This window comes from Oncorhynchus mykiss, chromosome 27 (assembly GCF_057628025.1).
Source record: "Oncorhynchus mykiss isolate SJ-2025 chromosome 27, ASM5762802v1, whole genome shotgun sequence".
NCBI classification, from domain to species: Eukaryota; Metazoa; Chordata; class Actinopteri; order Salmoniformes; family Salmonidae; genus Oncorhynchus; species Oncorhynchus mykiss.
In genome coordinates, this window is record NC_143048.1 from 33,834,223 (window position 1) to 33,861,931 (window position 27,709).

General features: G+C 44.2%; 1 protein-coding gene across 4 annotated transcripts in view; it reads right to left on the minus strand.

Moving 5' to 3' along the window:
- Positions 1–27,709, minus strand: part of slc36a4 (solute carrier family 36 member 4) — a 249,142-nt gene that overhangs the window by 118,308 nt on the left and 103,125 nt on the right. Inside the window, exon 12 of one of the 4 annotated variants that reach the window (XM_036965574.2) lies at positions 24,620–27,638. The exons of 2 other annotated variants lie outside the window; for them this stretch is intronic. In XM_036965574.2, coding sequence (XP_036821469.2) covers positions 27,637–27,638 — 2 coding nt within the window. In that variant the 3' untranslated portion in view covers positions 24,620–27,636. Of the gene's footprint in view, positions 1–24,619; positions 27,639–27,709 lie in introns of those variants that run through there. One more of the 4 variants, XM_090223880.1, reaches the window with a different exon arrangement.

Genomic DNA, 27,709 nt, shown 5'->3' on the forward strand with positions numbered 1-27,709 from the left:
CATCCAAAGAACACCATACCTACTGTGAAGCATGGGGGTGGAAACATCATGCTTGGGGCTGTTTTTCTGCAAAGGGACCAGAACGACTGATCCATGTAAAGGAAAGAATGAATGGGGCCATGTATTGTGAGATTTTGAGTGAAAACCTCCTTCCATCAGCAAGGGCATTGAAGATGAAACGTGGCTGGGTCTTTCAGCATGACAATGATCCCAAACACACCGCCCGGGCAACGAAGGAGTGGCTTCGTAAGAAGCATTTCAAGGACATGGAGTGGCCTAGCCAGTCTCCAGATCTCAACCCCATAGAAAATCTTTGGAGGGAGTTGAAAGGCCGTGTTGCCCAGCAACAGCCCCAAAACATCACTGTTCTAGAGGAGATCTGCATGGAGGAATGGGCCAAAATACCAGCAACAGTGTGTGAAAACCTTATGAAGACTTACAGAAAACGTTTGACCTCTGTCATTGCCAACAAAGGGTATATAACAAAGTATTGAGATAAACCTTTGTTATTGACCAAATACTTATTTTCCACCATGATTTGCAAATAAATTCATTAAAAATCCTACAATGTGATTTTCTGGATTTTTTTTTCCAGTTTTGTCTGTCATAGTTGAAGTGTACCTATGATGAAAATTACAGGCCTCTCTCATCTTTTTAAGTGGGAGAACTTGCACAATTGGTGGCTGACTAAATACTTTTTTGCCCCACTGTAGTGGAATCCTCAAATCAGTTTCTAAAGACGGTTGACATCTAGTGGAAGCCGTAGGAAGTGCAACTTGACTCCATAGACACTGTGTATTTGGTAGGCCAATCTTTGAAAAACAACGAACCTCAGATGTCCCACTTCCTGGTTGGATTTGTCTCAGGTTTTCGCCTGCCATATGAGTTCTGTTATACTCACAGACATCATTCAAACAGTTTTAGAAACTTCAGTGTTTTCTACCACACACATACCACCTCATCCAAACCTGTCTAACCAACACTGCCCAGCCTATGAGGTCATGCCAGTAAACTGAGGGATGGGGATGATCTATCAAAAAAGTGTAGTCACAGGATACAGACAGGCCACCAGCCAGCTATCCGACAGATATTAGGGACTGATGGCCTGACTATAACTGACATCTGACCAGCCCTGCCTTTTACAGCTCAGCCAGCCCAATGACACACCATCACATCCCGAAGACATGCATGCGAACACACCTCTGACCAACCCTACTATAGCTCAGACAGCCCTGCAACACATGGATGTCAGCGACAGGAGGCCTGAAAGGAGCATATTAGGTAACTGTCCCCACAGAGCCTGTTAGTTTGGAGGATATTCCCTGTGGGCTAAAGCTAAGAGGGAAATATACACTGACTCTGTCGGTCTGTCTCTCTGACTGTCACTTCCTATGTTAATCTAGGTCTCTCAATCTCTGACTGTCACTTCCCATGTTACTCCAGGCCTCTCAATCTCTCTGACTGTCACTTCCTATGTTACTCCAGGCCTCTCAATCTCTGACTGTCACTTCCCATGTTACTCTAGGCCTCTCAATCTCTCTGACTGTCACTTCCTATGTTACTCCAGGCCTCTCAATCTCTGACTGTCACTTCCTATGTTAGTCTAGGCCTCTCAATCTCTGTTTTGTTCTTTTCTCTTTCTCCATCTGCCTTTCTCTTTCGGTTTCCATTGTTTTCGTCTTCTTCTTTCATTCAGACCTTCGTCTGTCTCTTTCACTTTCCCTCGCTCTCCCCTTCTCTTCTCTTCTCTCCACTCCCCCTCTCTTTTATCTCGTAGGACTCTTGTATAAGGTAAACAGAGGTCTTTCAGCACAGCCTTGTGAAATACCTGTGGTCTGCTCAGATGAGAGAGCAGGAGAAATGTCATTTCCTCCCCTCCATCTCTCCTTTCCTCTCACAGGCAAATCACTCAGAGGAAACAGCAAGTCCCCAGAGTTTGTCCTCCCTCCTTTTTCTATCCCTTCTTTTAATGTTTCCTGTCTGTCAAATGATTTCGTTTTTTTTCCCCAAATACTGTATGGATTTTTGCATTGGTAGTCCCTATAGACAACAGTTTCACATGTTCATGCTGTACGTAGGTGGACAGCTGCTGACTAAAGATATTACTTTTCTTGGAATTTGCAGTTTTTTGCAGAACGTTGGCAGAGAGTTGGTAAAAAATTTTTTTATAATTGCCAACACTAACTTTGTGGCAAAGACTACTTAAATATTTCATACGTGTGACATAAGGACTTATGACAGCTTATGACAGGTGATCATTACAACTGCTGATAGCAACATAACGAGCCTTCATCAAAAGAGCTCAAGTAAAACGTTGTCCAATCATGACAGTCTAACATTTCCAGGTTACACCTACAGCCTCATTAAGAAGACCAAAGGGAACATGGGGACACTAACTCTGTAACATGGTCAACCTCCAGGCATGAAGAAGAAAACAGGCCTGGTGTAGCAGTGAGTAGTGGGGCACGGCTGTGCAGGCTGCGCTTGAGGTTGTACAGGCTGTGGTTGCAGTTGTGGTTGTGGAGGCTGTGGTTGTGGCTGTGGTTGTGCAGGCTGTGGTTGTGGAAGTGCAGGCTGTGGTTGCAGCTGTGGTTGTGCAGGCTGTGGTTGTGGAAGTGCAGGCAGTGGTTGCAGCTGTGGTTGTGGCTGTGGTTGTGCAGGCTGTGGTTGTGGCTGTGGTTGTGCAGGCTGTGGTTGCGGCTGTGGTTGTGGAAGTGCAGGCTGTGGTTGCAGCTGTGGTTGCGGCTGTGGTTGTGCAGTCTGTGGTTGTGCAGTCTGTGGTTGTGCAGGCTGTGGTTGTGCAGGCTGTGGTTGTGCAGGCTGTGGTTGTGCAGGCTGTGGTTGTGGAGGCTGTGGTTGTGTCATCACACACACCACCTCATCCAAACCCATCTAACCAACCCTGCCTAGCCTGAGGGATGGGGTTGATCTGTCAAACAAGTGAAGTCACAGTATACAGGGAGAGACAGGCCACCAGCCAGCCAGCCAGTTATCTGACGAATAGGAGGGACTGATGCCTGACTGTAACTGACATCTGACCAGTCCTGCCTTTTACAGCTCAGCCAGCCCAATGACACACTTTGGCACACCATCACATCCCGAAGACACACACCATACACAGGCACACACACCTCTGACCAACCCTCCTACAGCTCAGACAGCCCTGTAACACATGATGCCTGGGGCATCAGAGACAGGAGGCCTGAAAAGAGCATATTAGGTAACTGTCCCCACAGAGCCTGTTAGTTTGGAGGATATTCCCTGTGGGCTAAAGCTAAGAGTGTAACATACAGTGCATTTGGAAGGTATTCAAACCCCTTGACATTTCCCACATTTTGTTACAGCCTTATTCTAAAATTGATTAAATTGTTTTCCCCCCTCATCAATCTACACACAATACCACATAATGACAAAGTGAAAACAGGTTTTTATACATTTTTCCAAATGTATACTTTTTCTTTTTTAACATCGCATTTAAGTATTCAGAACCATTTATTCAGTACTTTGTTAAAGCACCAATGGCAGCGATTACAGACTTGAGTCTTCTTGGGTATGACACTACAAGCTTGGCACACCTGTATTTGGGGAGTTTCTCCCATTCTTCTCTGCATATCCTCAAGCTCTATCAGGTTTGATGGGGAGAATCAATACACAGCTATTTTCAGGTCTCTCGAGAGATGTTCGTTCGTTCGGGTTCAAGTCCGGGCTCTCGCTGGGCCACTCAAGGACATTCAGAGATTTGTCCCGAAGCCACTCCTACATTGTCTTGGCTGTGTGCTTTGGGTCATTGTCCTGTTGAAAGGTGAACCGTCACCCCAGTCTGAGGTCCTGAGTGGTCTGGAGTAGGTGTTCATCAAGGATCTCTCTGTACTTTGCTCCGTTCATCATTCCCTCGATCCTGACTAGTCTCCCAGCCCCTGCCTTTAGAAGAACTTTAGAAGGCTGTAACGTAACAAAATGTGGAAAAAGTCAAGAGGTCTGAATACTTTCCGAATGCCCTGATTCTGTCGGTCTGTCTCTGACTGTCACTTCCTATGTTACTCCAGGCCTCTCAACCTCTCTGACTGTCACTTCCTATGTTACTCCAGGCCTCTCAATCTCTCTGACTGTCACTTCCTATGTTACTCCAGGCCTCTCAATCTCTCTGACTGTCACTTCCTATGTTACTCCAGGCCTCTCAATCTCTCTGACTGTCACTTCCTATGTTACTCCAGGCCTCTCAATCTCTCTGACTGTCACTTCCTATGTTACTCTAGGCCTCTCAATCTCTCTGACTGTCACTTCCTATGTTACTCCAGGCCTCTCAATCTCTCTGACTGTCACTTCCTATGTTACTCCAGGCCTCTCAATCTCTCTGACTGTCACTTCCTATGTTACTCCAGGCCTCTCAATCTCTCTGTCACTTCCTATGTTACTCCAGGCCTCTCAATCTCTCTGACTGTCACTTCCTATGTTAGTCTAGGCCTCTCAATCTCTCTGACTGTCACTTCCTATGTTACTCCAGGCCTCTCAATCTCGGACTGTTTTGTTCTTTTCCCTTTCTCCACCTCCCTTCTTTCCGTTTCTTTTGTCTTCTTTCACTCATTGACCTTTCTCTGTCTCTCATTTCCTCTCTCTCCTTCACTCCACCTCTCCTCTCTCATGGGACTGTAAGGTAAACAGAGGGCTTTCAGCAACAGCCTTGTGAAATACCTGTGGTGTGTTCAGATGAGAGTGTGGGAGAAATGCTGTCTCCTCCCCTCCATCTCTCCTTTCCTCTTCCTCCACTCCATTTCTCCTTTCGTATCACAGGCCAATCACTCTCAGAGGAAAGAGCAAGTCCCCAGAGTTTGTCCCCTTTCCTCTTTCTATCCCTATGTCTACATGCTGTCAAATGATTTAGTTTTTTCCCCACATACTGTATGGATTTTTGCATTGGTAGTCCCTATAGACAACAGTTTCACATGTTCATGCTGTACGTAGGTGGACAGCTGCTGACTAAAGATATTACTTTTCTTGGAATTTGCAGTTTGTTGCAGAACGTTGGCAGAGAGTTGGTAAAAAAAAAAGTATAATTGCCAACACTAACTTTGAGGCAAAGACTACTTAAACCTTTCATAAACATGACATAAGGACTTATGACAGCTTATGACAGGTGATCATTACAACTGCTGATAGCAACATAACGAGCCTTCATCAAAAGAGCTCAAGTAAAACGTTGTCCAATCATGAAACATCATCTAACATTTCCAGGTTACACCTACAGCCTCATTAAGAAGACCAAAGGGAACATGGGGACACTAACTCTGTAACATGGTCAACCTCCGGGCATGAAGAAGAAAACAGGCCTGGTGTAGCAGTGAGTAGTGGGGCACGGCTGTGCAGGCTGTGCTTGTGGAGTCTGTGGTTGTGCAGGCTGTGGTTGTGCAGGCTGTGGTTATGCAGACTGTGGCTGTGGTTGTGCAGGCTGTGGTTGTGCAGGCTGTGGTTGTGTCATCACACACACCACCTCATCCAAACCCATCTAACCAACCCTGCCTAGCCTGAGGGATGGGGTTGATCTGTCATACAAGTGAAGTCACAGGATACAGGGAGACAGAGGCCACCAGCCAGCCAGCCAGTTATCTGACGAATAGGAGGGACTGATGCCTGACTAACTGACATCTGACCAGCCCTGCCTTTTACAGCTCAGCCAGCCCAATGACACACTTTGGCACACCATCACATCCCGAAGACACACACCATACACAGGCACACACACCTCTGACCAACCCCCCTACAGCTCAGACAGCCCTGTAACACATGATGCCTGGGGCATCAGAGACAGGAGGCCTGAAAGGAGCATATTAGGTAACTGTCCCCACAGAGCCTGTTAGTTTGGAGGATATTCCCTGTGGGCTAAAGCTAAGAGGGAAATATACACTGACTCTGTTGGTCTGTCTCTCTGACTGTCACTTCCAATGTTACTCTAGGCCTTTCAATCTCTCTGACTGTCACTTCCTATGTTACTCTAGGCCTCTCAATCTCTCTGCTTGTTTTGTTAATTTCTCTTTCTCTACCTCCCTTCTCTTTTCGTTTCTTTTGTTTTCGACTTCTTTCATTCACTCAGACTTTTGTCTGTCTCTCTTTCACTTCTCTCCCCTCTTCTCTTCTCTCTCATAGGACTCTTGAAGGTGGGAAAAAATAACCTTACATTCAACCAGGTAGGCCAGCTGAGAACAAGTTCTCATTTACAACTGCGACCTGGCCAAGATAAAGCAAAGCTGTGCAACACAAACAACAACAGAGTTACACATGGAATAAACAAGCGTACAGTCAATAGCACAATAGAAAATAAGAAAGTCTATATACAGTGTGTGCAAATGGCATGAGGAGGTAGGCAATAAATAGGCTATAGTAGCGAAGTAATTATAATATAGCAAATTAACACTGGAGTGATAAATGCGCAGATGATGTGCAAGTAGAGATACTGGTGTGCAAAAGAGCAGAAAAGTAAATAAAAACAATAATGGGATGAGGTAGGTAGATTGGGTGGGCTATTTACAGATGGACTATGTACAGCTGCAGCGATCGGTTAGCTGCTCAGAAAGCTGATGTTTAAAGTTAGTGAGGGAAATATAAGTCTCCAGCTTCAGCGATTTTTGCAATTCATTCCAGTCACTGGCAGCAGAAAACTGGAAGGAAAGGTGGCCAAAGGAGGTGTTAGCTTTGCGGATGACCAGATAAACAGAGGTCTTTCAGCACAGCCTTGTGAAATACCTGTGGTCCATCTCTCCTTTCCTCTCACAGACCTCTCACATCACTCTGTGTATGGATTTTTGCATTGGTAGTCCCTATATCACATGCTGTACGTAGGTGAACAGCTGCTGACTAGAGATATTACTTTTCTTGGAATTTGCAGTTTGTTGCAGAACGTTGGCCAAGAGTTGGTAAAAAAAATATGTATAATTTCCAACACTAACTTTGAGGCAAAGACTACTTAAACCTTTCATAAGCATGACATAAGGACTTATGACAGGTGACCATTACAACTGCTGATAGCAACATAACGAGCCTTCATCAAAAGAGCTCAAGTAAAACGTTGTCCAATCATGACCGTCTAACATTTCCAGGTTACACCTACAGCCTCATTAAGAAGACCAAAGGGAACATGGGGACACTAACTCTAACATGGTCAACCTCCGGGCATGAAGAAGAAAACAGGCCTGGTGTAGCAGTGAGTAGTGGGGCACGGCTGTGCAGGCTGTGGATGTGACTGTGTATGTGGCAGTGGCTGTGGTTCTGGCTGTGATTAGGAATGAATAGTGGGAACCAGTTAACTGAGATTTCCCACCAAAACCCACTCCCTTTTCCCGGGATAAATAACTGCGAGAAACCAGTAAATTATTTCTATCGACATCATGAAGTGAAATGGAACTGTTAAATGATATGTCTAAATCTGGCTTCTCTATGGTCTTCTCACTGTCATCTGCAAGATCAAACAGCAATGCTCAGGGTGGGGACAGACAGCACATCGCAGCATGGAGCACATCTCACCATGGTAACTGTTTTTCTCCTGACAGGTGGGCCTACATTTGCTGCAGCATAGCCTACGCTACAGTAATAAAAGGACTGAATGTGCATCTAATTTACACATCTCTTCTGGCATTTGGGGGACACCTCATTTCCTGTTTTGTAAAGATGCTTTATTTTTATTGTAGCTACAAAGTTTTAAAACTGCCTGTCACTCGAATATCATTGCTTTTAATCAGTGCATATGAGAGAACTCTCACAATCGCTCTCTCTCTATCAATTCCATTTAAAATAGATAATCCTGTTCAAGATAGATATACAGATATTCACACTACATAAGCAAAATATGTATGTGGACACCTGCTCGTCAAACATCTCATTCCAAAATCATGGGCATTAATAAGGAGTTGGTCCCTCCTTTGCTGCTATAACAGCCTCCCTTCTTTTCCTAGAAGGCTTTCCACTAGATGTTGGAACATTGCTGCAGGGACTTGCTTCCATTCAGCCACAAAAGCATTAGTGAGGTCTGGCATTTATATTGGGCGATTAGGCCTGGCTCGCAGTCAGTGTTCAAATTCATCCCAAAGGTGTTAGATGGGGTTGAGGTCAGGGCACTGTGCAGGCCAGTCAAGTTCAACCACACCGATCTCAATAAAACATGTCTGTATGGACCTCGCTTTGTTCATGGGAGCATTGTCATGCTGAAACAGGAAAGGGCCTTACCCAAACTAAACTGCTGCCACAAATGTGGAAGCACAGAATCGCTAAAGTGTCATTGTATGCTGTGGCGTTAAGATTTTCCCTCACTGGAACTAAGGAGACTGAACCATGAAAAATAGCACCAGACCATTATTCCTCCTCCAATAAACTTAACAGTCGGCACTACGCATTTGTGCAGGTATTGTTTTCCTAGCAACCGCCAAACCCAGATTTGTCTATTCGACTACCAGATGGTGAAGTGTGATTCATCAATCTAGAGAATGTGTTTCCACTGCTCCAGAGTCCAATGGCAGCAAGCTAAACAACACTTCAGCAGACGCTTTGCATTGAGCATGGTGAGCTTAGGCTTGTGTGTGGCTGCTCGGCCATGGAAACCCATTTCATTATGTTGGAACTCGGTAGTGAGTGTTGCAACTGAGGACAGATGATTATTACACGCTACGCGCTTCTGCACTTGCCGGTTGCGTTCTGTGAGCTTGTGTTGCCTACCACTTAACGGCTGAGCCGTTGTTGCTCCTAGACATTTACACTTCACAATAACAGCACTTACAGCTGACCGGGGCAACTCTGGAGGGCAGAAATTTGATGAACTGACTTGTTGGAAAGGTTGCACCCTATGACGGTGCCACATTGAAAGTCATTGAGCTCTTCAGTAAGGCCATTCTACTGCCAATGTTTGTCTATGGCTTTGTGCTCAATTTTATACACCTGTTAGTAACTGGTGTGCTGAAAAAGACGAATCCGCTAATTTTGAAGGGGTGTCCACATACTTTTGTATACATTGTTTGTGTGTCTTGTGCCCTCGCCAATTCATTGGTATTTACATTGCATTCGGAAACAATTAATATTCCATATTTTGTTACGTTAGAGGCTTATTCTAAAATTGCTCAAATGTTTTCCTCAATCTTCACAAAATACCCCATAATGACAAAGCGAAAACAGGTTTATAGAAATGTTTGTACATTTAAAAATAAAAAACAGAAATACCTTATTTACATAAGTATTCAGACACTGCTATAAGAAAGAAAACAAAAAAACAAGCCATGAGGTCGAAGGAATTGTCCGCTCCGAGACAGTATTGTGTCAGGGGCACAGATCTGGGGAAGGGTACCAAAAACTAACTGCAGAATTAAAGGTCTCCAGAACACAGTGGCTTCTATCATTCTTAAATGGAAGTAGTTTGGAACCACCAAGACTCTTCCTAGAGCTGGCCGCTCGGCCAAACTGCGCAATCAGGGGAGAAGGGCCTTGGTCAGGGAGGTGATCAAGAACCCGGTGGTCACTCCGACAGAGGTCCAGAGTTGGAAAAACCTTCCAAAAGGACAACCATCTCTGCAGCACTCCACTCCACCAATCAGGACTTTATGGTAAAGTGGCCAGATGGAAGCCAATCCTGAGTAAAAGGCACATGACAGCCCGCTTGGAGTAACCCCCCCATCAGAAACAAGATTATCTGGTCTGAAGAAACCAAGATTGAACTCTTTGTAAGTAGCAGGTACCTTGGTACAGCAGGTACATTTTTGTGGGGAACGGCCCTAGCCCTCACCCTCCGATCCAACAGGTTCCAGACGTGCTCAATGGGATTGAGATCTGGGCTCTTCGCTAGCCATGGCAGAACACTGACATTCCTGCCTTGCAAGAAATCACGCACAGGACGAGAAGTACGGCTGGTGGCATTGTCATGCTGGAGGGTCATGTCAGGATGAGCCTGCAGGATGGGTACCACATGATAGTGGAGAATGTCTTCCTTGTACAGAGCGTTGAGAATGCCTGCAATGACAACAAGCTCAGTCCGATGATGCTGTGACACACTGCCCCAGACCATGACGAATACCCCACCTCCAAATCGATCCCGCTCCAGAGTACAGGCCTCTGTGTGACGCTCATTCCTTCGACGATAAACGCGAATCCAACCATCACCCCTGGGGAGACAAACCACGACTCATCAGTGAAGAGCACTTTTTGCCAGTCATGTCTGGTTCAGCAACGGTGGGTTGTGCCCATAGGCGACATTGTTGCCGGTGATGTCTGGTGAGAACCTGCCTTACAACAGGCCTACAAGCCCTCAGTCCAGCCTCTCTCAGCCTATTGTGGACAGTCTGAGCACTGATGGAGGGATTGTGTGTTCCTTGTGTACCTCGGGCAGTTGTTGTTGCCATCCTGTACCTGTCCAGCAAGTGTGATGTTTGGATGTACCAATCCTGTGCAGGTGTTGTTACACGTGGTCTGCCACTGCGAGGACGATCAACTGTCCGTCCTGTCTCCCTGTAGTGCTGTCTTAGGGGTCTCACAGTACGGACAGTGCAATTTATTGCCCTGGCCACATCTGCAGTCCTCATGCCTCCTTGCAGCATGCCTAAGGCACGTTCACGCAGATGAGCAGGGACCGTGGACATTTTTCCAGAGTCAGTAGAAAGATCTCTTTAGAGTCCTAAGTTTGCATAACTGTGACCATAATTGCCTACCGTCTGTAAGCTGTTAGTGGCGAGACCATGTCTGTGCCTCGATCTAGGTTGGGCAAAACTAAACATGGCAGTGTTCGCCTTAGCAATCTCACAGGAATAAAGACCTCCTCCATTCCTGCCATTATTGAAAGAGATTGTGACATCTCACATCTGAAAATAGGGCTACTTAATGTTAGATCCCTCACTTCCAAGGCAGTTACAGTCAATGAACTAATCACTGATCATAATCCTGATGTGATTGGCCTGACTGAAAGATGGCTTAACCTTTCTGGGATATGTGCCCCCTGTCACCAAGAACTTAAGCCTGATTAATTTACTGTGTTAAATGAGGCCACACCTCCTGGTTACACTAGTGACCATGTCTCCGGACCTACTCACTATCACAGTCATACTCTGGACCTAGTTTTGTCCCGTGGAATAAATGTTGTGGATCTTAATGTCATAATCCTGGACTATCGGACCACCATTTTATTACATTTGCAACAAATAATCTGATCAGACCCCAACCAAGGATCATCAAAAGCTGTGCTATACATTCTCAGATAACCCAAAGAACACCAGATGCCCTTCCAGACTCCCTCCACCTACCCAAGGATGTCTGAGTACAAAAATCAGTTATCCACCTGAGGAACTCAATTTAACCTTGCGCAATACCCTAGATGCAGTCGCACCCCTAAAAACAAAAAACAGTTGGCATAAGAAACTAGCTCCCTGGTATAAAGAAAATTCCAGAGCTCTGAAGCAAGCTTCCTAAAAATTGGAACGGAAATGGCGCTACACCAAGCTGGAAGTCTTCCGACTAGCTTTGAAAGACAGTACCGTGCAGTATCGAAGAGCCCTCACTGCTGCTCGATCATCCTATTTTTCCAACTTAATTGAGGAAAATAAGAACAATCCCAAATTTGTTTTTGAGACTGTCGCAAAGCTAACTAAAAAGCAGCATTCCCCAAGAGAGGATGGCTTTCACTTCAGCAGTAATAAATTCATGAACTTCTTTGAGGAAAAGATCATGGTCATTAGAAAGCAAATTATGGACTCCTCTTTAAATCTGCGTATTCCTCCAAAGCTCAGTTGACCTGAGTCTGCACTACTCTGCCAGGGCCTAGAGATACTGGAGTTTTTTAATACATTGACACATTGATGAAAATAATCATGCCCTCTAAACCTTCAAGCTGCATACTGGACCCTATTCCAACTAAACTACTGAAAGAGCTGCTTCCTGTGCTTGGCCCTTCTATGTTGAACATAATAAACGTCTCTTTATCCACCGGATGTGTACCAAACTCACTAAAAGTGGCAGTAATAAAGTCTCTATTGAAAAAGCCAAACCTTGACCCAGAAAATATAAAAAAAACTATCAGCCTATATCGTATCTCCCAATCCTCTCAAAAATGTTTGAAAAAGCTGTTGAAAGCTGTTGAAAAAGCAGCAACACATTACCTTCCTGAAGAGAAACAATAAATACAAAACGCTTCAGTCTGGTTTTAGACCCCACTTGTGAAGGTGGTAAAAGACCTTTTAATGGCGTCAGACCGAGGCTCTGTATGTGTCCACGTGCTCCTAGACCTTAGTGCTGCTTTTGAAACCATTGATGACCACATTCTTTTGGAGAGATTGGAAACCAAAATTGGTCTACACGGACAGGTTCTGGCCTGGTTTAGATTTTATCTGTCGGAAAGATATCAGTTTGTCTCTGTGGATGGTTTGTCCTCTGACAAATCAACAGTAAATTTCGGTGTTCCTGAGGACTCCGTTTAGGACCACTATTGTTTTCACTATATATTTCACCTCTTGGTGATGTCATTCGGAAACATAATATTAGAATCTTGACTAGTACCAAACCATTTGATCATATTACTCCAGTACAATCCTCTCTACACTGGCTTCCTGTTAAGGCAAGGGCTGACTTCAAGGTTTAACTGCTAACCTACAAAGCGTTACATGGGCTTGCTCCTACCTATCTTTCCGATTTGGTCCTGCCGTACATACCTACACCTACGCAACGGTCACAAGACGCAGGCCTCCTTATTGTCCCGAGAATTTCTAAGAAAACAGCTGGAGGCAGAGCTTTCTCCAATAGAGCTCCATATTTATGGAATGGTCTACCTATCCATGTGAGAGACGCAGACTCGGTCACAACCTTTAAGTCTTTATTGAAGACTCATCTCTTCAGTAGGTCCTATGATTGAGTGTCGTCTGGCCCAGGAGTGTGAAGGTGAACGGAAAGGCACTGGAGCAACGAACCGCCTTTGCTGTCTCTGCCTGGCCGGTTCCCCTCTTTCCACTGGGATTCTCTGCCTCAAACCCTATTACATGGTCTGAGTCACTAGCTTACTGGTGCACTTCCATGCCATCCCAAGGAGGGGTGCGTCACTTGAGTGGGTTGAGTCACTGACGTGATCTGGGTTGTGCCGTGGGGGAGATCTTTGTGGGCTATACTCAGCCTTGTCTCAGGATGGTAAGTTGATGGTTGGAGATATCCCTCTAGTGGTGTGGGGGCTGTGCTTTGGCAAAGTGGGTGGGGTTATATCCTGCCTGTTTGGCCCTGTCCGGGGGTATCATCGGACGGGGCCACAGTGTCTCCCGACCCCTCCCGTTTCAGCCTCCAGTGTTTATGCTGCTATAATGTGTTGGGGGGTCTAGGGTCAGTCTGTTATATCTGGAGTATTTCTACACTCTTGTCCGGTGTCCTGTGTGAATTTAAGAATGCTCTCTCTAATTCTCTCTCTTTCTTCCTCTCTCTTGGAGGACCTGAACTCTAGGACAATACTTCAGGACTACCTGGCCTGATGATTCCTTGCTGCACCTTGGTCTCCTTCTTCATCCGACGACAGCCGTTACACGTTTCTTTTTTTGCTGAGTTTATATACACACTGAACAAAAATACACACACACTGAACAAAAATAAACTCAACATGCAACAATTTAAACTGCTGAATTACAGTTCATATAAGGAAACTAGTCAGTTGAAATAAATAAATTAGGTCCTAATCTATGGATTTCAAATGACTGGACAGGGGCGCAGCCATGCGTTGGCCTGGGAGGGCATAGGGCCACCCACTGGGGAGCCAGACCCACCCAATCAGAATTAGTTTTTCCCCACAGAAGGGCTTTATTTGAGACAGAAATGCTTTGGGGATTTTTTTGCTACCTCTGGACCTGGATGACTTGCCTAAATAGGAGGAACCATAAATGCTGCTCTGTATCAGAGAATTCTACAGGAGAATGTCAGACCATCTATCTGTGAGCTGAAGCTGAAGTGCAGCTGGGTCATGCAGCAAGATAATGACTCAAAACACACAATCAACTCTACATCAAAATGGTTAAAAATCTAACTAATTTGAAGTTTTGGAATGGCCTTGTCGAAGTCCAGACCTAATCCCAATTGAGATGTTGTGTTAGGACTTGAAACGAGCAGTTCATCCTTGAAAACCCACAAATGTCATTAAGTTAACATTTTTTAAATGGGCCCTATAATATACAAAATTAAAATCACATTTGCTAGCCAATAATTGTAACTTTGTAGGACACGTACTGCACCAGCATTCCATGCTCTCTCCCAGCTTCATGGTCTGAACGAGGTGCGTAATTCCAGCTCATATAATACAGTATAATCCAATATAGTACAGTAATACAGTCGACGCTCCAAAAGATTACTTGAGCTTGTTTCATTTATTTACACAAGAGAGCATAGCTACATCTATGGGCTTTTCTGTCGTGTGTTATGGGCAGTAGCATACACAGTATATTATATATGCTGTATTGGATAACAGTACAATCATTTGTTTTTTTTTTGGGGGGGGGGGGGCTTTTGGGCTCATAAAATGTCTTCAATGTATGGCTCATAAAACGTCTTCAATGTATGGCTCATCAGGCTCAGGTAGCACCGAGCTTGAATTTTCATGCTGATCAAAGCTCTGATCAAATCCAGACATATTTATATGATTTACAGTATATGCTTTAGAATGACACTTCTGTTTTTGGCGTGAAATACCGGGTTACCTGGGAAAAAAGTGATTTCTTCTCGGGGTGGAACATTTGTTAAATACTGTGAAAATAGTCAATCCTAGTTGTGATAGTGGCTGAGGTTGTAGTTGTGGCTGTCAGATCCTGGATGCAGGTAATAACTCAGGGGCTTTGTGAGGCGACAGAGGCATCGAAAGATTCTAAATAGATTACTAGCGAGTGTGAAAAAGTGCCAGGTCTCAGCCTGGTCCCCTGGTCTCAGAGAGCAGGTCTGTCTAACTCATCACAATGAACAGTGACCCCTCAGCCCCCCCGCATCACACAGCCTGGGTTCACCTCCACCAGGGCACAGGGGAAAAGGATGAGGCCAGGACAGGGAGAGGGGGTGAGGCCAGAGAGATAAGATGTTAGGCAAAGGAGAAAGGTGGTGAGTGTGAAAGAGAGTGACAGGAAAAAAAGAAAAGGGGCAATGTAATCAGGGTGTGGGAAAGTGACCTATGCAAAACATAAGAAGAGGGGAGGGAAAGTAGGCCAGTAGGCCAGTCGGGTAGCTAAATGTGAAGAGAAGGTGAGACAGAGGATGAGACAGGGGGTTGAAAGAGAGAGTGTGAGAGGTTGAGAGACGATGAGAGAAGGGGTGAGAGAGAGGGTGAGAGAGGGGGGTTGAAAGGGGGTGAGAGAGGATAAGCAAAGGGGTGAGAGAGGATGAGCGAAGGGGTGAGAGAGGATCAGCGAAGGGGTGAGTGGGTGAGCGAGAGGGTGGGAGGGAGAGCGAGAGGGTGGGAGGGAGGGTGAGCGGGTGGGAGCTACGGGGAGCGAGGGGGAACGAGAGGGTGGGAGCGAGGGGGAACGAGAGGGTGGGAGCGAGGGGGAGCGAGAGGGTGGGAGCGAGAGGGTGGGCGAGAGGGAGAGAGAATGGCCAAAAGAGCCAAGAAAGAGGGGAAAGCAAATAGGGCAAAAAGGACAACAGACAAGTAAGAAAATGGAGGAGAAGAGGACAAGGGCCCAGGAGAACACACCAGAATAGCAATGAGGAGAAAAGAGAGAAATAAAGAGGGTCAACAGAATGATGGATTAAGCCTAATGACAAGACTACAAGGTCAAAGGAAAAGGGGACTACAAGTGATAGGATACAGGAAGGGGCAAAGGGAGAGACACTACCAACAAAACAATGAAGAGACAGGGGAACGTGGCTAAACAGTAATGAGGCAGCGAGGAGACACGACTACTAGGGGGACATACAGCAACTTTTAGATTACAGCTACTGTAGATCTAGCCTGTCTTGTTTTATTCCAGAACTACTGCTCTAGTCACATCTATCATCATACCCTTTTCTATCTCTTCTCTCCTATAACATACAGTATATCTAACATACTGTATATCCACTACAATACATATAGTGCTGTGAAAAAGTATTTTCCCCCTTTGAGATTCTCCATTTTTGTATATTAGTTATACTGAATGTTAGCAGATCTTCAACCAAAACCTAAATATTAGATAAAGGGAACCTCGGTTGACAAATAACAAAAAAATATATACTTATTTTATTTATTTAATTAAGAAAAGTTATGCAACACTCAATTCCCCTGTGTGAAAAAGTAATTGCCCCCTCACACTCAATAAGTGGATGTGCCACCTTTAGCTGCAATGACTGCAACCAAACGCTTCCTGTAGTTGTTGATCAGTGAGTGTTCACACCGCTGTGGAGGAATGTTGGCCCACTGTTGCATGCAGAACTGCTTTAAACTCAGCAACATGTGGGTTTTCCAGCCACAACATCTCAATTGGGATTAGGTCATCCAAGACTCTTGCTGATCATCCAGGTGCTTCCAGGTGCTTTCTGGAACCTTTCAAGTATATCTACAGTCAAGATTGTCTAAACCAGTGAAATCTACAGCCAGCACTGTCTGTTCAGTGACATCTACAGCTAGCACTGTCTAAACCAGTGACATCTACAGCCAGCACTGTCAATTTAAACTAGTGACATCTATAGCTAGCACTGTCTAAACCAGTGACATCTACAGCCCGTACTGTCTGTCTTAACCAGTGACATCTACAACTAACACTGTCTACACCCGTGACATTTACAACTAGCACTGTCTAAACCAGTGACATCTACAGCCGATACTGTCTGTCTAAACCAGTGACATCTACAACTAGCACTATGTCTAAACCAGTGACATCTACAGCCCGTAATATCTAAACCAGTGACATCTACAGCCCGTACTGTCTAAACCAGTGACATCTACAGCCCGTACTGTCTTAACCAGTGACATCTATAGCCCATACTGTCTGTCTTAACCAGTAACATCTACAGCCCGTACTGTCTGTCTTAACCAGTGACATCTACAGCCCGTACTGTCTTAACCAGTGACATCTACAGCCTGCACTGTCTGTCTTAACCAGTGACATCTACAGCCTGCACTGTCTGTCTTAACCAGTGACATCTACAGCCTGCACTGTCTGTCTTAACCAGTGACATCTACAGCCTGTACTGTCTAAACCCGTGACATCTACAGCCTGTACTGTCTAAACCAGTGACATCTACAGCCCGTACTGTCCGTCTTAACCAGTGACATCTACAGCCCGCACTGTCTTAACCAGTGACATCTACAACTAGCACTATGTCTAAACCAGTGACATCTACAGCCAGTACTATCTGTCGTAACGTGACATCTACAGCTAGCACTGTCTAAACCAGTGACATCTACAGCTAGCACTGTCTAAACCAGTGACATCTACAGCCCGTAATGTCTGTCTTAACCAGTGACATTTACAACTAGCACTGTCTAAACCCGTGACATCTACAACTAACACTGTCTAAACCCGTGACATCTACAACTAGCACTGTCTAAACCAGTGACATCTACAGCCAGTACGGTCTGTTTAAACCAGTGACATCTACAGCCAGTACGGTCTGTTTAAACCAGTGACATCTACAACTAGCACTATGTCTAAACCAGTGACATCTACAACTAGCACTATGTCTAAACCAGTGACATCTACAGCCCGTACTGTCTGTCTTAACCAGTGACATCTACAGCCCGTACTGTCTGTCTTAACCAGTGACATATACAGCCTGCACTGTCTGTCTTAACCAGTGACATCTACAGCCTGCACTGTCTGTCTTAACCAGTGACATCTACAGCCCGTACTGTCTAAACCCGTGACATCTACAGCCCGTAGTGTCCATCTTAACCAGTGACATCTACAGCCAGTACTGTCTGTCTAAACCAGTGACATCTACAGCCAGTACTGTCTGTCTAAACCAGTGACATCTATAACTACCACTATGTCTAAACCAGTGACATCTACAACTAGCACTATGTCTAAACCAGTGACATCTACAACTAGCACTATGTCTAAACCAGTGACATCTACAACTAGCACTATGTCTAAAACAGTGACATCTACAGCCCGTACTGTCTAAACCAGTGACATCTACAGCCAGTACGGTCTGTCGTAACGTGACATCTACAACTAGCACTATGTCTAAACCAGTGACATCTACAACTAGCACTATGTCTAAACCAGTGACATCTACAACTAGCACTATGTCTAAACCAGTGACATCTACAGCCCGCACTATGTCTAAACCAGTGACATCTACAGCCCGCACTGTCTAAACCAGTGACATCTACAGCCCGCACTGTCTAAACCAGTGACATCTACAGCCAGTACTGTCTAAACCAGTGACATGTACAGCCAGTACAGTCTGTCGTAACATCTACAACTAGCACTATGTCTAAATCAGTGACATCTACAACTTACACTGTCTAAACCAGTGACATCTACAACTAGCACTATGTCTAAATCAGTGACATCTACAACTTGCACTGTCTAAACCAGTGACATCTACAACTAGCACTATGTCTAAACCAGTGACATCTACAACTAGCACTATGTCTAAACCAGTGACATCTACAACTAGCACTGTGTCTAAACCAGTGACATCTACAACTTGCACTATGTCTAAACCAGTGACATCTACAACTTGCGCTGTCTAAACCAGTGACATCTACAGCCCGTACTGTCTGTCTTAACCAGTGACATCTACAACTAACACTATGTCTAAACCAGTGATATCTACAGCCTGTACTGTCTGTCTAAACCAGTGACATCTACAGCCTGTACTGTCTGTCTAAACCAGTGACATCTACAACTAGCACTGTGTCTAAACCAGTGACATCTACAACTTGCACAATGTCTAAACCAGTGACATCTACAACTTGCACAATGTCTAAACCAGTGACATCTACAGCCCGTACTGTCTGTCTAAACCAGTGACATCTACAGCCCATACTGTCTAAACCAGTGACATCTACAGCCCGTATTGTCTGTCTAAAACACTGACATCTACAACTTGCACTATGTCTAAACCATTGACATCTACAACTTGCACTGTGTCTAAACCAGTGATATCTACAGCCAGTACGGTCTGTCTAAACCAGTGACATCTACAGCCTGTACTGTCTGTCTAAACCCGTGACATCTATAGCCAGTACGGTCTGTCTAAACCTGTGACATCTACAGCCAGTACTATCTGTCTAAACCAGTGGCATCTACAGCCAGTACAGTCTGTCTAAACCAGTGACATCTACAGCCAGTACTGTCTGTGGTAACGTGACATCTACAACTAGCACTATGTCTAAACCAGTGACATCTACAACTAGCACTATGTCTAAACCAGTGACATCTACAACTTGCACTATGTCTAAACCAGTGACATCTACAACTTGCGCTGTCTAAACCAGTGACATCTACAGCCCGTACTGTCTGTCTTAACCAGTGACATCTACAACTAACACTGTCTAAACCAGTGATATCTAAAGCCTGTTCTGTCTGTCTAAACCAGTGACATCTACAACTAGCACTATGTCTAAACCAGTGACATCTACAACTAGCACTATGTCAAAACCAGTGACATCTACAACCCGTACTGTCTGTCTAAACCAATGACATCTACAGCCCGTACTGTCTGTCTAAACCAGTGACATCTACAACTAGCACTATGTCTAAACCAGTGACATCTACAACTTGCACTGTCTAAACCAGTGACATCTACAACTTGCACTATGTCTAAACCAGTGACATCTACAACTTGCACTATGTCTAAACCAGTGACATCTACAACTTGCGCTGTCTAAACCAGTGACATCTACAGCCCGTACGGTCTGTCTAAACCAGTGACATCTACAGCCAGTACGGTCTGTCTAAACCAGTGACATCTACAGCCAGTACTGTCTGTCTAAACCAGTGACATCTACAGCCTGTGATAATAGTGCCTTCAGAAAGTAAGTGATTTGATTAATCATTTTGCTCACAATGTAATTTCCCTTTATTTAAATTGAGTAACTCACCAAATTATCAAAGCACACTTAAAATGTATGACATTGTAAAAGGGTGTGATTAGCTAATAAATCAAGGCGGTAACACCAGTGACATAAAACATAGGGACACATATTACATATACAGTCTTCAGGAAGTATTCACACCCCTGGACTTATTCCCCATTTTGTTGTGTTACAGCCTGAATTCAAAATAGATTAAAAAAATGGAAACATCTCACCCATCTACACACAATACTCCATAATGACAAAGTCAGTTTAGTCACTTAGCAGACGTTCTTATCCAGATCAACTTACTGTAGGGAGTGCATACATTTTCATATTTGTTCATACTGGTCCCCCATGGGAATCAAACCCACAACCCTGGCATTGCAAGATCCATGCTCTACCAACTGAGCTACACAAGTGAAAACATGTTTGTATACACTTTAGCAAATGTATTGAAATACAGAAATATCTAATTTACATAAGTATTCACACCCCTGAGTCACTACTAAAAAAAGGGGTGTGAATATGTTCTGAAGGCACTGTATCAATGACCAGAGGGTTAGGAGCAGAAAATCTAAATTTGGAGGAAAATGGTTCCCCTGAGGTGTGGACATCAAGATAAACACACCTTTATACTAGAGAGAGAAACACTCCGACACGGGAGAAAGGCACCCTCCATTTCTAAACGTCAGGCTAAATAATGCAGGTAACAGAGACTACTGAGGCGGAGCTTTGTCCGAGTCAGGCCCGGCATTGCTATTTTGGAACAATTTTTTCATATTGCTGTAAAGTTATTTTGTTTTTATTGTTGTTTTGTTGATTCATTACCAGCTGTGTCAAGTTCAGGTGTTGGGAAGATGCCGAGGGGGTTTTCAATCCAGACACCCTATCAACCTTCAACGACAAACATCAGTTGGAATAGAACCCTCAACCACAGAGGATATCCATCAGGACTATTGGACTGAGCTCAACCTCTCTACTTGTTGAAAACAGATTGAAAGACATTTGAAACAATGATGGCTATCAGCATGTCTCTATGGGTTCAGGCTGAGGTCAACCACACAGCCTAGAGAAGCCAGACGCAGGTACGTGTCATACTCTATGTACCCTTTCTCACTGGGAGGGCACTATATTAGCTTTCAATCGCAAACAGTTAATTTTTTGTGTGTATATATATATATATATGTATATATATGTATGTGTGTGTGGACGTGTTTAACTATTCTTGTGGGGACCAGAAGTCCTGAATTGTGTCTCTCCACAAGGTTAGCTGTACCAGACTCTGTGTGTGTGTGTGTGTGTGTGTGTGTGTGTGTGTGTGTGTGTGTGTGTGTGTGTGTGTGTGTGTGTGTGTAAATAAGGAGGGTGATAGCCTCATGAAAGTCTAGTTTTGAGGCCGATCCTCACAGGCGTGATGAGTTGAGTACACTTTGAATAGACCTCAACTGAGGGCAAACTTGTCAAAGGCCTTGATCCTAGTCCTCCATATTGATTTATCAAGATAAATTACACAGGACATAAGGTGTCTTCAGAAAGTATTCAGACCCCTTGACTTTTTCCACATTTTGTTGCATTACAGCCTTATTCTACAACTGAATAAATCATCCCCCCCCCCTCATCAATCTACACACAATACCCCAAAATGACAAAGCAAAAACAAGTTTAGACATTTTTGCACATTTATTACAAATAAAAAAAACTGAAATATCACATTTACATAAGTATTCAAACCCTTTACTACGTACATTGTTGAAGCACCTTTAGCAGCGATTACAGCATTGAGTCTTCTTGGGTATGACACCACAAGCTTGGCACACCTGTTTTTGGGGAGTTTCTCCCATTCTTCTCTGTTGATCCTCTCAAGCTCTGTAAGGTTGGATGGGGAGAGGCGCTGCACAGCTATTTTCAGGTCTTTCCAGAGATGTTCGATCGGGTTCAAGTCCAGGCTCGGGTTGGGCCACTCAAGGACATTGAGACTTGTCCCGAAGCCACTCCTGTGTTGTCTTGGCTGTGTGCTTTGGGTCGTTGTCCAGTTGGAAGGTGAACCTTTGCCCCCGTCTGAGGTCCTGAGAGCTCTGGATCAAGGATCTCTCTGTACATGCGCTCCATTCATCTTTGACTCGATCCTTACTAGTCTCCCAGTCCCTGCCGCTGAAAATCATCCCCACAGCATGACACTGCCACCACCATGCTTCACCATAGGTACGGTGTCAGGTTTCCTCCAGATGTGACTCTTGGCATTCAGACCAGAGTTCAATCTTGGTTTCATCAGACCAGAGAATCTTGTTTGTCATGGTCAGAGTCTTTAGGTGCCTTTTTCCTGACCAAGGCCCTTCTTCCCGATTTCTCAGTTTGTCCGTGCGGGCGGTTCTAGGAAGAATCTTGGTGGTTCTAAACTTCTTCCATTTAATAATGATGGAAGCCAGTGTGTTCTTGGGGACCTTCAATGCTGCAGAAATGTTTTGGTACCCTTCCCAAGATCTGTGCCTCTACACAATCCTGTCTCTGAGCTGTACGGACAATTCGATCTCAAGGCTTGTTTTTTTCTCTGACAAGTGTGTGCCTTTCCAAATCATGTCCAATCAATTGAATTTATGACAGGTGGACTCCAATCAAGCTGTAGAAACATCTCAAGGATGATCAATGGTAACAGGATGCATCTAAGCTAAATTTCAAGTCTCATAGCAAAGAGTCTGAATACTTATGTAAATAAGGTATTTCTGTTTATTATTTTTAATACATTTGCAAAAATGTCTAAAAACATGTTGTTTTCACTGTCATTATGAGGTATTGTGTGTAGATTGATGAGGGACATTTTTACTCAATCCATTTTAGAATAAGGCTGTACGCATCAAAATGTGGGTCTGAATACTTTCCTAATGCACTGTAGAGAGGAGAAGTGGTGAGGTTGGGGTGCCAGAGTGGGCCTGTCTAACTATACTGGACTATACACCCTGGAGGGCATACTAATGAATGAATGCGCATGTGCTTGAGCGTGTTAGGTGAAGGGAAGGCCTCAGGCTCCTGAGGAGAAAGTGCGTGCGTGCGTCCATCCATCTCCTATTCCTCCAACACCCTCCAGATTCAAAAACTCAACAGTCCACTAGCAGGTTAGGCTTAACGTAACAGTCTATTAGTAAGCTAGAAGGCTCCTCCAGTCATACAGGTGGTACGTTGTTTTATCAGTCTCTTTCATCAGTATCTATTAAGACCCCAGAAGCACTGAATTACACAGACGTACACTGATATATACACACGCACACACATTCATTTTGACTTCGATACCAATACCAGGTTTAGTATCACGACACACGACAGTGAAGTTCTATCAACACATTATACCGGGGGAAAAACATACTGACGATAAAATCCCCAGTTATGTTTTCGCTGACCTCCTACAGAGACTAAAGCTTGGAGTGTGAGAGGAGAACTCTTCTTCCTGGCGTGACTATCAACACAACAAAGCCTTTTATTTGACCGTTTTATAGCACAATTATACTGAGCATGCTAGGCTTGTTATGATCCAGGCACCGTCATCACTTTTTAATGAACAACAACAAAAAACAACTATGGAGGTCCAGCAATCAACATACTGCTTCTCTTCTTTGGCAGTTCTTAAAAATGGACTGCTCAAACAAACACTTCTAAACCCCTCTACTGTGTGAGCATATAACAAGTACAAGTCTATCTTTCTAAAAACCTTCTGTAGGCCATTCACTATTTACCAAGACAGTTCAGCAACGAGGACCAGGTTCTCACTAGTCAGCCAGTCAGTTCAGCACCGTGGACAGGGCTCTAACTATTCACCCACCCAGTTCAGCACCATAGAGAGGGTTCTAACTAATCACCAAGACAGTCCTGCACCGAGGACCAGGTTCTCACTAGTCAGCCGGGCAGTTCAGCACCGTGGACAGGGATCCTGGTAACTACAAGGCAGAGTGTGGAGTTGGTGTTCCTCCCTCCCTCTCTCCACATTCAGCCCTTGAGATCAGATGCTGGCCTTTTACAGAGAAGAGAAAACACTACAGAAGAACAGTTACCTAGGAAACAGCTTTGAAGCTGTACCAATGTGGAGAGCTGCAATGTTCAAACGGTAATGACTGATCAATAAGAAGATTATTTTGGGATGTTCTGTCTGGCTGTTGAGTGTAGGTAAAGTTCAATCCCTGAAGAACTTCAACACATCTCGTCTTTGTGTGTTTATACATACTGTATGTCTGAACTGCCTGGTAGTCTCTTTCTCTCGCTCTGTGTGAGTGTGTGAAGGCCGATACAGCATATTAGTTGTCACCATACCAGAATGTTGACACCGATACCAGGTTCAGTATCACGATACTCAATATGAAAACAATACAACAACAAAACAAGGTGTCCCAGCCAAAGTCACATAACGGCACTTGATATAGACAGATACACTCAGCTACTGCTGTTAAATTGTTGGGCATCTTTTGAGTTCAATATCATTACATGTGAAAAACGTTTATGTATATTTTTTTAGAGATAGAAACTGGGTAAATCAAGATGCAGCCTAGGTCTATTCACAATACAGGTGAATGCATACTTTTCAATTGGAATGTGTGCATTGAGTTTTTGAACTTGTATTAGCTGATTTCATGGGGCTACAGATGACAAAACACTCCCTTACATTTAGGACTTACTTTATTGGAAACTGCTAGGACAACATATTTTATTGTACTGATCAACAACATTTGCATGGAAGAAGCAATCCCCTCTATTATCAAAGTGTATGCTGTCTGTTTAAGAAAGTAATGAGATCATTCACAAGGCAGAATGTGGCTGTGGAATTTGACATTGTGGCTATTTAATATAGTATAAACCAGATGGGAGGGGAGGGAGACGAAGAAGTTAATTAGTTTTCTGTGGCAAAGGGAGAAAATGTGACGTTTTTGGTACAATCAACTTTGAAATCAGCATATTTTGCATTATGGTTTGCATTTAACACAAACAAAGCACAAGGGGAGGGAACTGAAAGCTACCGGTATCATCTTGCATTGTGAAAGCATTCTAGCATGTATGGACATTGTTTTGCAAACAGTTTCAACATATCGTGTAGCATTATTCAAGCGTTTTAACTTCTGTGCATCATGAGTACAGAGCTAATGGGGCCCAGACAGCTCGAGCAATGAATTCCTAAGTGGAGCAGCCACTTCACTCTCCACACTATAAAAAGGGGCTGTGCTGATACAGACTTGACCCTCTCAATCATGTGAGACACATTTGACAGAAGTACCGAACATAACAAAAATTCTAGTTCCGAACCGGGGGGTTTTCGTATCGAAAAAGTACCAAAGTTTCGGTATACCTTGCAACACCACAGTATATAATAATATACTGTAGCGGGATAAAAATATTGATGTATGTTGGTTTTCTCCAAGAGTAGGGTGGTGGAGCTCATTACATATTGAAATGTTTCCTCTTCCCACACACACCTGCTCTGCCCATCTGGTACAGGCTGCCACCTGCCCCGGGGAGGAGAGGGGGAAAGATGAGACAGGCAGGGAGAGCCCCTGAACCCATTATCTCTTTTCTGCAGCGCAAAACAACAGTACAAAGAAATAGAAGTCCCTAGATATCACCTCAGTCTAGATATGTCCCTCTAATGCTCGCTCTTGGTGTGTTTGTCAGTGTGTCTGTCAATGAGGTGTGCGTGTTCGGAAAAAGCATGCAAAGCCTTTTACTTCCCTTCTTAGCTAACAAACAAGTTGAGACAAAGGTCACTTTAGTACTAATATCTGCCATTTGGCCTGTTGACCGGTGTTTAATGTCTCGTAACGGCAACATTTTTGCTCTGGTGATTACAAAGAAAACATTATTACACGTGTCATAACAAAGCTGAACCAATGAAGCACAGTGACTCTTAGCCTATTCTAGTAAACAAAACAGTTTAAAGGTAAGTAACTGAGGAAAGTCAGAGTAAAAATGACATCACCCCAACATTAACGCTCACATCCACAAATGTTCTACAACAGACACAATATCAAACTAAACAAAGTAAATTCCAGGCCCAGTTCACAACTCCTCTGAAACCATAACCCTCACTGTACTCTCACAGTAGAGTACTGGGTCAGACAGACAGTCCTTCGCAGTGGGGGTGAACTTTAAACCCCCCCCTCCCTTTCGCTTTGCTCTGCTGTTCATTCACAGAGTAGATAAACTCTCTCTTTCGTATGCTCTTTTCATGCCAGCAACTCACTGCATCTCACCACTGAGTTGGCTTCTGGAAATGGGAGTGTGATTGCATGCATGTCGACATCTGTGTGTGTGTGCATAAGTACGTGTGTGTGTGCATAAGTACATGTGTGTGTGCATAAGTACATGTGTGTAGGGGGAGATAGTGACATCCAGAGAATGCGTTAGCAGGGAAGCCTGCGTCGCGTTGGAACCGGAGGCAGATGGAGAAAAGCAGCAAAATTAGCTGCAGAGCGGAGGTGGGTGTTTTCCATAAAGATTAGACGTGGCCGGATTAGTAATGTCTGTTTTCTATCAATTATGTTGGTTGCCGGGCACATTACTAAGAGTGGGGCCCAGACTTTGTGCTCTTCCATCGAGACGCCCACTTTTCTGTGTGTGTGTGTTTGTGTGTGTATGTGTGTACACACTGGAGTCAGAATGTCCAACTCACCTCTGTGTTCAGACTCTGTTGAGGCAGACAGAAAAATAAACTCAAAGACACACTCAAAGACAGCCAAAGGTAGAGAAAGACTGAGACAGAGACTGAAAGACACCCAACGATAGAGAGAAGAGACACTCACTTACACAAAGACAGAGAACTTAGACAAAGTTAGAGTGATACAAATACACACACAACTCATACCAAAGTACAGATACACACGCACATGAAACCACACGAGCACACACACACAAGGTGAGCGCTACACACTGCCAAAATAACCTGGAGTGTTGGTCCAAGCTAACTTCATCATCCCGAGAAGGGGAGGGGGCAAGAGAGAGAGAGAGACCTCACATCTAATCCCGGCCCATTATCATCATCCTCCCAACAAACAATACAATACATATTGTTAGCCCATACATCTGAGAGCTGCCAAGGTACATGTAGTGAAATCTAATTACAGTATCGGAGGTTTGCAGGAGCAGTGAGATATCCCTTCTTCTAAGTTTCATTCTGGGGAAAGAAACTTACTAGAAACGGCACACATCTGGCATTTCTCGGAATCCTGAAGTCATTAGACTGGCATACAGTACCAGTCAAAAGTTTGGATATGTTTTAAATGTACTTTTTTTATTTTCAACAGTGTAGAAGAATAGTGAAGACATCAAAACTATGAAATAACACATATGGAATCATGTAGTAACCAAAAAAGTGTTAAACAAATCAAAATACATTTTATATTTGAGATTCTTCAAAGTAGCCACCCGTTGCCCTGATGACAGCTTTGCCCAGTCTTAGCATTCTCTCAACCAGGTTCATGAAGAATGCGTTTCCAACAGTCTTGAAGGAGTTCCCACATATGTTGAGCAGTTGTTTTTCATTCACTCTGCGGTGCAACTCTTCCCAAACCATCTTAATTGTGTTGAGGTCGGTGATTGGGGAGGCCAGGTCATCTGATGCAGCACTCCATTGCTCTCCTTCTTGGTCAAATAGCCCTTACACAACCTGGCGGTGTGTTGGGTCATTGTCCTGTTGAAAAACAAATGATAGTGGGACTAAGAGTAAACCAGATGGGATGGTGTATCACTGCAGAATGTCAA